Source organism: Crocuta crocuta, unplaced genomic scaffold (genome assembly GCF_008692635.1).
Source record: "Crocuta crocuta isolate KB4526 unplaced genomic scaffold, BGI_CrCroc_1.0 scaffold172, whole genome shotgun sequence".
Lineage (NCBI taxonomy): Eukaryota > Metazoa > Chordata > Mammalia > Carnivora > Hyaenidae > Crocuta > Crocuta crocuta.
The window spans coordinates 8,631,237-8,644,708 of NW_027528872.1; the positions used below are offsets into that span (position 1 = coordinate 8,631,237).

General features: G+C 38.8%; 1 protein-coding gene across 1 annotated transcript; it reads left to right on the top strand.

Annotated features, from left to right (window-relative positions):
• Window positions 1–7,495: 7,495 nt before the first annotated feature.
• LOC144225331 (olfactory receptor 8B12-like) lies at window positions 7,496–8,446 on the top strand. The gene has a single exon (XM_077756492.1). It carries the CDS (start codon window positions 7,514–7,516, stop codon window positions 8,444–8,446), a length of 933 nt encoding a protein of 310 aa, XP_077612618.1. The 5' UTR covers window positions 7,496–7,513.
• Window positions 8,447–13,472: the final 5,026 nt, after the last annotated feature.

A 13,472-nucleotide genomic window follows, 5' to 3' on the forward strand; every position in this document is an offset into this window, starting at 1 on the left:
TTGAAGGAAAATTAGCCAGGTGATGTGTTTCAAAAGAGAAGTATGATATAATAGAAAAAATATATATATATTACTCTCTGCCCCCAGTTCCTGGGACAGAACTCTTGACACCCTTGTAATTTCCTCTGTGATAAGAGTGTCCTTTGTTCCAATGAGGTAGCTCTGGGTGGTCTCCTGAATAGTTCCTGGATGTGGGCTGGTCACCGGAAAGAGTGAGCCATGATGAGAAACTTGGAATCTTCATCCCTGTCCTCCATTCTCTTGAGAAGGGAAAAGGGCTGAAAGTGGATATAATGATCAAACATGCCTATGTGATAGAATCTCCATAAAGTCCCCTGAAGTGCAGGGTTTGGAGAGCTTTTAGGTTGGTAAACACAAGGTAGTAAAAGTGGTGTGTGTGTGGGGGGTCTGTGTGGCTCAATCGGTTGAGTGTCCCACTTCAGCTCAGGTCATGATCTCACGGTTTGTGAGTTCAAGCCCCGTGCTGGGCTCTGTGCTGATAGCTCAGAGCCTGGAGCCTGGAGCCTGCTTCTGATTCTGTGTGTGTCTCTCTCTCTGCCTCCCCGCCCTCCAGTTGTGCTCTGTCTGTGTCTATCTCTCAAAAATAAATAATATAAATTAAAAAATTTAAAAAAAGAGTGGTGTGGCTGAACAGGGAAGCTTGGGGGCCCTTCCCACATACCTTGCCTTGAATCTCTTCCATCTAGATGTTCATCTGTATCCTTTAATAAACTAGTAAACTAAATGAGTGTTTCCCTGAGCTCTGTGAGTCATTGTGGCCAATTAATCAAAGAGGATCTTGGGATCCTCTGATCTATAGAAGTATAGGTGTTAACCTGGGCTTGTGACTGGCATCTGAACAGTGTGTGTGTGTGTGTGGGGGGGGGTCTGGAGCCGTTTTGTGGGACAGAGCCCCTAACCTGTGGGATCTGACACTATCTCCAGGTAGATAGTGTCAGAATTGAGTTAAAATCGCAAGACACCCAGCTGTGTTGTGGAGACTTGCCTGTTCTCGTGGGGAAAACCCCTACACATTTTGTGACCAGAAACGTCAGAAGTGAAATGTTCTGTGTGAATAGTAAAGGAGACTCACAGGAGAAACACACACAGTAGGGGAAGAACTGGGTTCTCCCTGCATAGGAAGGAAAACGTTGAGTTTTTCCATTACAGAAAGGAAAATGAATATTTCAAGACATTAGCTGTTACTGTGTTAAGTAAAATTCAGAAAGTACTCACTGAATTTAACAACATTTGGTTTCATCTATTCCTTTTATAGAGGAGAAATTTCCAGGAAAAGACAATTTAGTGGTTTGTCCAAGAGTGTATGACCAGAGCCATATCTTTAGACTTCTAAGCCTAGCTATGGTTTCCTCCCAGGATACCATGTTGCCTGATTTAAAGAGCTAGCAGAATGAAATTCCTGAGAGAAAGGTTTGTAAAATATTAGAGCACATCACTGAGAGAGTATGTAGCTTTCCTTTCCAGAGAGTTCTTTAGAAATTGCAGATCATCTTGGGGTGCCTGGGTGGCTCAGTCAGTTGAGCATCTGACTCTTGATTTTGGCTCAGGTCATAGGTTGTAGGGTCAAACCCCATGTGAGCCTGCTTAGGAATCTCTCTCTCTCTCTCCCTCATCCTCTTTCCCTGACTTGAGTGCTCTGTCTCTCTGTCTCAAATAAAAAAAAAATGCATTCTCTTTAATGTTGCAAGATTACAGAGGAGTCCATGCAACAAGGGAACTTCGGAACATATATATATTTAAATGTTTATTTTTGAGTAGAGAATGCAGAGAAAGGAAGACAGAGGATCTGAAACAGGCTCTGCACTGACAGCAGAGAGCCTGATCAGGGCTCAGACTCACAAACCGTAAGATCATGACCTAGGCCAAAGTCAGATGCTTAACCGACTGAGCCACCCAGATGCCCCAAGAACTTTGCTACATTACTTTCTTTACATTGCTTGATTTCTCTGCACATGTAAGGCATTTAATTTAATTTAATATGTATTAGTAAATTAAGAAGGCTCTGTTAGTTTAGAATAATCTCTGTTTCTACACATCAAATTGCATTTCTCCTTTCCACAAAATTACTCTTGAAGGTTATTTTGGATTTATCCTTATTAACTCTGCCTATATTGTGCTTCCTAGCACGTTAATTTCTTTTGTGCCCTTTACACTCCTTGTAAATGATAGACTTTAAAGTTCGTGTATTGTTCAACACAACTTTATTAAGTAGCACAACATTTCCCGAATTTAAGCCCCTTAAAAAAAAGAACTCAGTTCTAGAGAGTTTTAGCTTGCTTGGTTCCTTTCAAACTAGTCTGCAGCAACTTCTGCCACTTGGCAAACTTTCCTTTGCCAGCATCTATAAGAAAGAGTGAAGTTTCTTCTACAAACACCATGACATTGACAGGTAGAAATCTTCTGGCATTGTTGTGTAGACAGCATTGTCAACATATTAAAGGCTTCAAACTTAGTTTTAATAAACCTAATAATGTGTGGTTTACATGACTTTTTTTGGTAGGGATAAAATGTCTGCTTATCAGAATCTCTGATGAATTATTCAGATAGCAAAAACTATCCCTGAAATTATGGGTTTGCCATATGGATTTTCACTGCACTATCTTAACATGCAAGCCCATTACATTTAGCGTTTTTGAAGAGCATCTATAATGTGTTAATCACTCTGATAGATAATGAGTGTGTTAGTGTACCCAAAAGCTATAGGATTAAGAATTTTCCTTGAAGAAGCTTTTAATCGAGTTGGGGTTTGGGGAATATAATCTTGACAATGAATAGTGTAAGGCTGCATTAGACTAAGCACAGTAAGAGTAACATGGAAAGTAGTGAATAGACTTGCAAGACAATGACTTAGTTCGAGATTGTTTTTCACTTCTTTTTCCCCTTGCACCCTTGGTAACATTCTTTATCCCTCTTTATCCCTCTTCAAATTTTCTCTACCTTGACCTATGTGACATTTTATGAACGAAACTAATGTTTACTAAGTGAATATTCATGGGAGGATAATTCAATCCTCACAAATATCTGCAGTTTGGTATTATCACTCTGATTTTTAGATCAGGACACTGAGTATTAATTACTTGAGGTTAAGTAAGTACTCAAGTTCACCCTTGAGGAATATAGTTGGCGTTTAATTCTAGGCTTGTTTTCTCCAGTTCTTGCTCTTTTTTTTAAATTTTTTAAAAATGTTTTATTTATTTCTAGGAGAGAGAGAGAGAGCGTGAGCAGGGAGAGAGAGAGGGAGTCACAGACTGAAACAGGCTCCAGGCTCTGAGCTGGCAGTCAGCACAGAGCCCGACGCGGGGCTCGAACCCACGAACCGCGAGATCATGACCTAAGCGAAAGTCGGACGCTTAACCGACTAAGCCACCCAGGCGCCCCTCTCCACTTCTTGCTCTTAATTGCTATGCTTGCTGGGTTGTTTTTTGTTGTTGTTGTTTTTTTTTTTACATTTCTGTTGGTCAATTTCCTTCTCCCCTTATTTACTGGCATTTTTAACAGGTTCACACGTTACCCTTAACTATTAGGTCTTTAAACAGTACTCCTTGAAGCAGTTTTCCTACTTTTCCTCTATTTAATTTGTATCTTAATCCCTTATATTAAATCTCTGATTTTCAGTTTTCTACTTCTTTCTGGTCATTGTGTGGAAGTTCTGCCAGCATTTGATAATCTTGTCTAAAATCCAGCTCTTTAAGACTCTTAAATATAAAAAATAAATAAATAAAATCCAGCTCTTTACCCTTCTACCTCCTTATCTTCCCATTTCTACCATGGGCTGGGATTAGAAATTTAACCACATTTGATTTATGCTTCTTCTCTGTTGCTCTCTCTCAAACCATTGAGATGTAAAATCCTGTTTGGTACTTCACCACAATATCATAATATGTAGCACGGTTTATCTTTGGCTGTTTATACACCTTATGTAAAAGTTTTTAAATGAACTTCCCTGTCTCTGGTTTCTTTATGTTCCAGCCCCTTCTGAAACTACCTTCAGTCAAGGATATAGTTATTACTATTACCATAGTAAATACTAAATTTTCCTTATGTAATTAAACTTTAAAAATAATACATCTAAATATGTATCATTTAAATAATAATGATGATGATAAAACTGTTTTTTGTATCTTCTTTGTGCCGGAAGCTATATCTTTTACTCATGAAAATAACACTTTGAGTTGTGGTTCTATTCCTTATTTTAAGATTAAAAGTTAGAAACTTACAGAAAGGTTGGATTTCCAAGGCCACACAGCTATTTGGTTATAGGACTAGGATTTATGCTGATGTCCACCAGATTCCAAAGTTTATGCCCTGAAAACTTCTCATTTAACTGGATATATTTCAGGGTGACAGAGAAAGCTACAAGTAATTTTGGGTGTGGAGAGGGGGAGAGACATAATCTGGGACTGTCCTAGAGAAACTAGGACTTAGAATAACTTTACAAATTCTACTTCAGATAACTAATGGAGAGGTTGAGAGAACATCTATTTTTGGAGGAAGGAGCATGTGCCTGTGTACTCGATAAGCTCAGAGATGACCACAGGACAGTCTCTTGAAATATTTACACACACAAAAATCCTGTTGGGTACACAAGAAAGGACCTTAATAGAGAACTGAGAAATAAAGACACAAATTTGAGGGCCACTTATATGGTGGGATAGTAGAAGCCATGAAATAAATGAGCTCATCAAGAATTTAAGGAAGAAGGGGTTGCCTGGGTGGCTCAGTTGGTTTAGGGTCAGACTCTTGGTTTTGGTTCAGGTCATGATCTCACAATTTGTGAGTTCGAACTCCTTGTATGGTTCTGTCCTGGCAGCGTAGAAACTGCTTGGGATTCTCGGTCTCCATTTTTCTGCCCCTTCTCTTGTACTGTCTCTACTTCTCTTAAAATAAATAAATAAACTTTAAAAAAGAATTTAACGAAGTAGGGCTAGTATGGAAGGTAACGAACTGACCCCTGGGAAATGTAAGATATGAAGGGATAGAAATAGGAAAAAGAGCCTATCTGTCTGGGGCATGCCTCTATTAGACTGCAAGCTTCTTTCTGGCATGAACCATGGTTTTGTTTGTTTGTTTATTTTTTATTTTTTGTATAAACCCTGAACCTCACATATTACATTGTAAAATACATTTATTAAAAATTAATTTAGCAGGAGGTGCTTGGGTAGCTCAGTCGGTTAAGCATCCGACTCTTGGTTTTAGCTCAGGTCATGATCTCACCATTCATGGTTTGAGCCCTGCGTTGGGCTCTGTGCTGACAGCATGGAACCTGCTTGAGATTCTCTCTCTCCCTCTCTATCTGTCCCTCCCCTGATTGCTCTTTCTTTCAAAATAAATAAATAAACTTAAAAAATCAATTTAAAAGTAACTATTAGACACATATGATTACTGAAAGATGAATTTAATTCTACTTTGTCAGAAGCTAATCAAAGCTACTTCATTTATATGGGGTCCTCTCAGCTGCCACCTCTTCTCTTTGGACAGGTTTGTGCTTCTTACTGAAGCTAGGAATCCCATGATACATAGGGATTGGCTTGGGATCATCCTTGTTCAACTTTGATGATCCACTAGAAATCTGAGAGCCAATGCACATACATGACACATATACGCAAAGGCATTTTAATGTATGTGAATCTTTACATGCCCCATAATGTTGCATTTACAATATGTAGTTTAAGTTAGAAACAAATATAAGAAGGAAGCCATTTCAGAGGTTCTAGTTTTCTAAAGGCAACAGTATTATACAAATGGAAAAGGCAAACAGCTTTTTTGTTCTCTGCTGTACTGGAGCAAGTCATTAGGTAACATGGCTTTAGAAAAGCTCTGTTGAAGATACATTTGGAAATAAGGCTGCCATGGCAACTATCTCTAAGGCAACAAAATCCCCCTAGAGCTTTCAGAGAACCCCTAACTTCTTTGTACTTGGTTCTCAAGAAGAGCTTAATTTCATTTCATTTTAATGACTTGCTTTTCTCCGTTTGTAGTTTTTGTGCAATGGGATTGAGAACAAGGATTGGGACTCACTGAAGTTACTTTGGGATGTGTTAATTCTAAGTGTAAATCAAAAGATGTGTGTGCACACACTCACAATCGTACACAGGCATGTGTGAAGCAGTTTTAGTAGAACTTTACTGGAGGAAGAGTGACTTCTGCTTTTGTGCTTTGACTTCATAATTTTCATAAGAGGACTTTTGTCATTAACCCAGGACTAAAAATGTACTTAATCCACAGGCACACTGAAGCTCAAATTTCCCCAAATCAAGATTTCTTTCTTGGGTATGAAAGTATCAGGTGCAAGTTGACCCATAAACCTTCAATAGTCTCTGTATGAGTGAAATTGCTTCCTGAGAACTATTTTGACAATGTGTGCAGTAGTGGTAGTAACCAGCAGTGGTGTCTGGAGACAAAATTTGATGTTGTCAGTGACATACATTAAATTGTTGTATTTGCTTAAGAAGCCCAGAGAGGTCCCTGAGCTCTATGAAGCTTGGAGTTGGGTAGATTGGAATTTGATTCAAGACTTTGGAACCTACAAGCTGTGTGTGCTCCTCATTTTTAAAGTGGATATTTATAGGTCTAATATACAAAACTGTTGTGAGGAATAAAGAGGTAAAATACTTTGTACACTGCTTTGGATCCTTCATATGAGGGTAGTGGGTTGATACAGTGTTTGGTACACAGTAAGGGCTTAAAACAAGATAGCAATTACTGTTTTTCCCATGATGCTTTGGTATAATTAATAGCTTAAAAAGATGTAATCACAATGAAAAAATGTAACCACAGGTCATTAAAAGCCACATCAAGCATTACCAAGGGCATAAACAAACATTTCTTCCTTAGGGAAGGGGATCCCTGGAGCAGTGGTCCTGAGGGTGTCTCTCTAACTACGTCACTGAGATTAGTCTCTTGTTATCCACGAGCATTAGGAAAAGGATGCTGTCTCATCCCAGAAATTTGGACAAGAGACTTAGCACAAAGCCACAATCAAAGATCAAGTTCTTCAGCTCAACAAGATAAAGTAGAGGTTTTGATCCTCAAAGTAGAGAAGCAGAAGCAGAGGGTCTGAGCTCTGAGTTGTCACTTGCTTTTCATGGGGGCCAGTTGAGTCTCCATGAAAGACATGGGTGACAGCCACTGGATAACAGCATTATGACTCCAAGCAGGGGAGGGTGAGTGCCTGCCTGACCTGGTCTGTCCTCTAGCAAAGTAGGTAAAAGCTCAGATCCCAGGAGCCAGACCACCTGAGTTCACCTCCTGCTATAACTTCATAGCATCCGGACTTGGGCAAGTCACTTAGGTCCAGTGTCCTCATCTGTGAAATGAAAATAATCATAATGCCACACAGCACTTAGAACAGTGCTTATCCCATAGTTAGTACTCAGGAAATGTTCCCATTCTTTTCTTCTCCGTGTCAGCCCCTTAAATTCCATGCTGTGTGGCTTCTCTCTCTGTCTCAGTGACTCTTTTCTTTTTCCCTTACAGACCCCCCTAGAGGAGAATGGCTGCAGATAATGCCTCCTCTGTGACAGAGTTTATCCTCGCAGGCTTAACAGATGAGTCAGAACTCCAGATTCCCCTCTTCTTCCTGTTTCTAGGTTTCTACATGGTCACTGTGGTGGGGAACCTGGGCCTGATAACCTTGATTGGGCTGAATTCTCACCTTCATATTCCCATGTACTTTTTCCTCTTCAACTTGTCCTTCATAGATTTTAGTTTCTCTACTGCCATCATCCCCAAAATGCTAATGAGTTTTATCTCCAAGAAGAACATAATTTCCTATGCAGGGTGTATGACTCAGCTCTTTTTCTTTTGCTTTTTTGTCTTTTCTGAATCCTTCATCCTGTCAGCGATGGCATATGACCGCTATGTCGCCATCTGTAAACCACTGCTGTACATGGTCACCGTGTCTCCTCGGGGGTGTTTACTCCTTTTACTGGGTGTCTATGGGATGGGGGTTTTGGGAGCTGTGGCCCATACAGGAAATATATTATTTCTGACCTTTTGTGCTGACAACCTTGTTAATCACTATATGTGTGATATCCTTCCCCTCCTTGAGCTCTCCTGCAACAGCTCTTACATAAATGTACTAGTTGTCTTTATTGTTGTGACCATTGGCATTGGGGTGCCCATTGTTGCCATTTTTATCTCTTATGGTTTCATTATTTCTAGCATTTTCCACATTAGCTCCACTGAAGGTAGGTCCAAAGCCTTCAGTACCTGCAGTTCTCACATAATTGCAGTTTCTCTTTTCTTTGGGTCAGGAGCTTTTATGTACCTCAAGCCACCTTCTATTTTACCCCTTGACCAGGGGAAAGTGTCTTCTTTGTTCTACACCATTGTTGTACCAATGTTCAACCCGTTAATCTATAGTCTGAGGAATAAGGATGTCAAAGTTGCCTTGAGGAAAATCATGGGCAGAATAACCTCTTGAAAAAATACTAGAAATTGAGATAAGAGATCCAAGCATTTTTTATTGGATGTTTTTATTACTATTGTTATTACTTATTTCAATGAGGAATCCAAGCACCAGTGCTTTCTTTCTGTACTATATGGCGGAGGAAGTTTTAATGTTTTTTTCCCCCAAATGGATTGATTCTCCCTTACCCTAATCCTCTATTCTTCCTTCTTTATTTTATGAAAAATAATTTTCGCAATTACAGAGTATTCAACATTAAGTGGGGCATAGGAATCATTTGGTCTAGTGCCTTTATATAATAAGATGCACTTTGCAGAGTCAGAAATGTTTGTATGTTGCCCAAGAACATAAAACTACCTGGAACTGAAATCATAGCTTGAATCCCGATCCAGTTTGTTTTTCCTTATGCCATGTTTTCTTCCCTTATCTTTTTCTTGGAGGATTTCATTTCACATGTTGGTTGACCTAGCACATTTAAATTATGAATATATTCACAGTAATTTCATGCTACTTTTCACAGGATAATTTTAATATATCACATTTTGCAAGAGAGTAGGAGGTGAAAAATTTTGTTGAGTTGGTCTTGGCAAAATGACAAGATCAGTGTTTGATGAATTTTGTAGTGTGTAAGTGGAAAGTATGTTAGAGTTCACAGAGAAGCAAGTATGGTGACCAGTGACTTGGTGGGTGGAGCCCTATGGACATAGTTCAGTGAATCAAAACTTCCAAGGGAGAAAAATTTTAAAAATTATTTTTTTATGAGGCGTAAAGATATGTGGTAGAAGAGTCATATATTATTTCAAGACTAACAGAGAAAGAATTTGGAGTCTTATTTCAAGAGTTACCTTCGCAGTGGTCCAAAATAATTGGGCACTGCACTATCCAATATGGTGGTCACTAGTACTATATGGTATTGAGCATTGAGACTGAGACATACTGTAAGTGTGCAATGTAATTGTAAAGTACGCACTGGGTCTTTGAAGGATTAATATGAAAAACTGTAAAATTTCTCATTGACAACTTTTTATGTTGATTACATGTAGAAATAACATTTTGGATATATTACATTAAATAAAATATATTATTAAAATGAATTTATCGGTTTAGTTTTTTTAATGTGTCTACTAGAAGGTTGAGAATTACAAATGAGGCTTAAATTATATTTTTAGTAAATGACACTCATATGGAGGATATAATAGAGCATCAGGTAGCTGTGTGTACATAGTTATCAAGGCAGCACCAACCTGTTGCTTATTAGGAGAGGCAAGTGCTTCTGAATTTTCAGGCATTGTAGATAGCCATCATATTCTAATAATGGGGCACATGGGAAAGGGACGGTGATCTCATGATAAGTTCATAAATCCACAGTAGTATGTAATGAGAAATATAGCATTATATTAAAAAATCAAAGGAACAATTAGTGTGTGTGTGTGTGTGTGTGTGTGTGTGTGTGTGTGTGTATGTAAACTCACCGTTAGTGGTAAGATTTCTTTGGGAAGCAATGATAAGAGAAGTGCTAATGAACGTTTCCTTAGGAAAGTTCTCTTCTAGTGGGAAATAAGGGAAGTTTGGATAAATGTTTAGTTTTGCCCTTTGATCCTGGTCAGTGTTGCTGCAATGAAAATAAGGAACACGTGGGGGAGAATTATACTTAATATGAGACTGAATAGATACCTGAATTCAGGGGACCTAGAATTTAGGCATGGGGTGGTGTATTAGGTATATATTGGGTATGCAGTACAATGTAGGTAATGAAAGAAAACAGAAACCTTCCTTTAAAATTTTTTGTAGTCTAACTTTCATATAGCGAAGTGTGCAGATCTTAAGTGTATAGCTCATTGATTTTTTGCATATGTATATGTAACCACAGCCTAGATAATGTAAAACATTTCCATCCACTTTAGAAGGCTTCCTTTTGCTCCTTTCCAGTAAATGCTACCTGCCCTCAAATCATCCCACCCAGAGTTTATCCATTCTCTTGACTTTTATTATCATAGATTAATTTTGCATATATTTGAACTTCACATAAACATGTACTCTGTTGTTTCTGGTTTCTTTATCTCACTATAATAATGCTTGTGATACTCATCTATGGTGTTGCATATATATAGTTATGTGGTATTCCATTATGTGAATACACAATTATTTAGACTGTTAATGAGCTGGTTAAGTTTGAACCCTATTGTTAATAAAGCTTCTACAAACATTTTTGAACGTGCATTTTTTTTAAGTTTACTTATTTTGAGAGAGAGAAAGAGTGAGAGAGAGAGAGAGAGAGAGAGAGAGAGAGAGAGAGAGAGAGAGTGCAAGCAGGGGAGGGGCGGAGAGATAGAGAGGGAGAGACAGAATCCCAAGCAGGCTCCATGTTGTCAGCATGGAGCCTTACACAGGGCTTGATCCCACTAACTGTGAGATCATGACCCGAGTTGAAATTAGAGGAGTCAGATGCTTAACAGAGTGAGTCATCCAGGCACCCCTGAACACACATTTTGATTGAAGAATGCAAGCATTTCTTTTGGATATATACTTAGATGTGGATTTTCTGGATAATAGAAATTTAGCTTTTATAAATACTGCCAAAGTGTTTCAAAAAAATATTTGAGTCAGTTGGCATTGCTAGCAACAATATCTGAGAGTTCCAGTTGCTCTATATCCTTATTAACACTTGGTATTTTATCCATTCTAGTGTCATTCTAGTGTATGTAAGAAAATGCCTTTTTATTTTTATTTTCCTGATATCAAGCACCATTTAATACGTGTATTGCCTGTTTGGATATCTTAAAATTCTTCTTTAAATGTTTACTTATTTTTGAGAGAGAGAGCGAGAGAGAGAGAGCGAGAGAGAGAGAGAGAGAGAGAGAGAAGAGAGCAGGGGAGGGACAGAGAAAGAGGGAGACAGAATCTGAAGCAGACTCCAGGCTCTGAGCTGTCTGCACATAGCCCAAAACAGGGCTTGAACTCACGAACCCATGCAATTGTGACCTGAGCTGAAGTCGGATACTTAACCGACTGAGCCACTTGGGTGCCATCCCCCCAATTTTTTAATGCTTATTTTATTTTTGAGGGGGGAGAGGCAGAAAGAGCTGGAGACACAGAATCCAAAGCAGGCTCTAAGTTCAGAGCTTTCAGCACAGAGCCTAACATGGGGTTCAAACTTAAGAGCCACCAGATCATTTGGATTTGACTGAGTCAAAGTCAGATGCTTAACCAACTAAGCCATCCAGGTACTCCATGTTTTAACTTTTTAAGAAAGTGCCAGACTGTTTTCCAAAGTGTTGTACCATTTTACACTTTCACTAGTAGTGTTTGAGATTTTCAGTCCTCCATATCCTAACACTTGGTAGGGCCCACTTTTTAACTGAAGACATTTAAGCAGGTGTATAGTGGTATCTCATTGTAGTTTTAATGTTTATTTATTTTTGAAAGAAAGACAAAGAGAGAGGCATAGAGAGAGAGACAGAGACAGAGAATCCCAAGCAGGATCCTTGCTGTCAGTGCAGAGCCTGACCTGGGGCCCATTGTGGTTTTAATCTTCCCTAATTACTAATTTCTTAATTTCCATAATAACTAATGATGATGAGTACCTTTCTATGAGATCATTTGTCATCCATATATCTTTTTGTGTATGTGTGTGTGAAATGTCCATCCCACCTATTTGCCCATTTTAAAGTAGGTTGTTTACATCTTATTACTGAGATCTCAAGGGTCTTTATATATCCTGAATTCAAATACTAAATATGAGATTTTAAAAAGATTTTTATGTTTTTATTTTTTAAAATAGTTTGTTGTCAAGTTGGTTTCCATATAACACCAAGTGCTCATCCCCACAAGTGCCCTCCTCCATGCTCATCAGCCCCCTTCCCCTCCTCCCCATAGCCATCAGTCCTCAGTTTGTTCTCATCATTCAAGAGTCTCTCATGGTTTGCCTCCCTCCCTCTCCCCCTCTATTTCNCCCATTTTGAGTTTATTTTGGTGTATGGTGTAAGAAAATGATTTAGTGTCATTCTTCTGCATGTGGCTGTCCAGTTCTCCCAGCACCATCTGTTAAAGGGGCTGTCTTTTTTCCATTGGATACTCTTTCCCGCTTTGTCAAAGATTAGTTGGCTGTATACTTTTGGGTCCAGCTCTGAGTTCTCAATTCTATTCCATTGGTCTATGTGTCTGTTTTTGTGCCAATACCATACTGTCTTGATGATGACAGCTTTGTAGTAGAGGCTAAAGTCTGGGATGGTGTTGCCTCCCATTTTGGTTTTCTTCTTCAATATTACTTTGGCTANGTGCTATTGCTGGGTCATAGGAGAGTTCTATTGTTAATTTTTTGAGGAACCTCCACACTGTTTTCCAGAGGGGCTGCACCAGTTTACATTCCCACCAACAGTGTAGGAGGGTGCCCGTTTCTCCTAGGAGGGTGCCCATTTCTCCACATCCTTGCTAGCATCTGGAGTCCTCTGATTTTCTCATTTTAGCCACTCTGACCAGAGTGAGGTGGTATCTCAGTGTTGTTTTGATTTGTATTTCCCTGATGAGGAGGGATGCTGAGCATCGTCTCATGTGTCTGTTGGCCATCTGGATGTCCTCTTTNTGATTTTGTCTATTTGGGTGCTTTCTATTCTTTTTGAGAAGCGTGGCTAGAGGTTTGCAAATTTTGTTTATTTTTTGAAAAAAACAACTTTTGTTTTCATTGATCTGTTCAACTGTTTCTTTGGTTTCTATATTGTTTACTTTTGCCCTGATTTTTATTATTTCTCTTCTTCTACTGGGTTTNCACTTTTTCTAATTTCTTCAAATAGGCCTAGAGTGCAATGTACTTTCCTTTTAGGACTGCCTTCGCCGCATCTCATAGAGTTTAGATTGTTGTATTTTCTTTTTTTTTTTTAGCCTATGTTAATTAATTAATTATTAATTTTTATTTATTTATTTTTTTTTACAAATAGTTTATTGTCAAGTTGGTTTCCATATAACACCCAGTGCTCATCCCCACAAGTGCCCCACTCCATGACCATCTCCCCCCTCCCCCCCACACCCATCAGTCCTCCCTCTG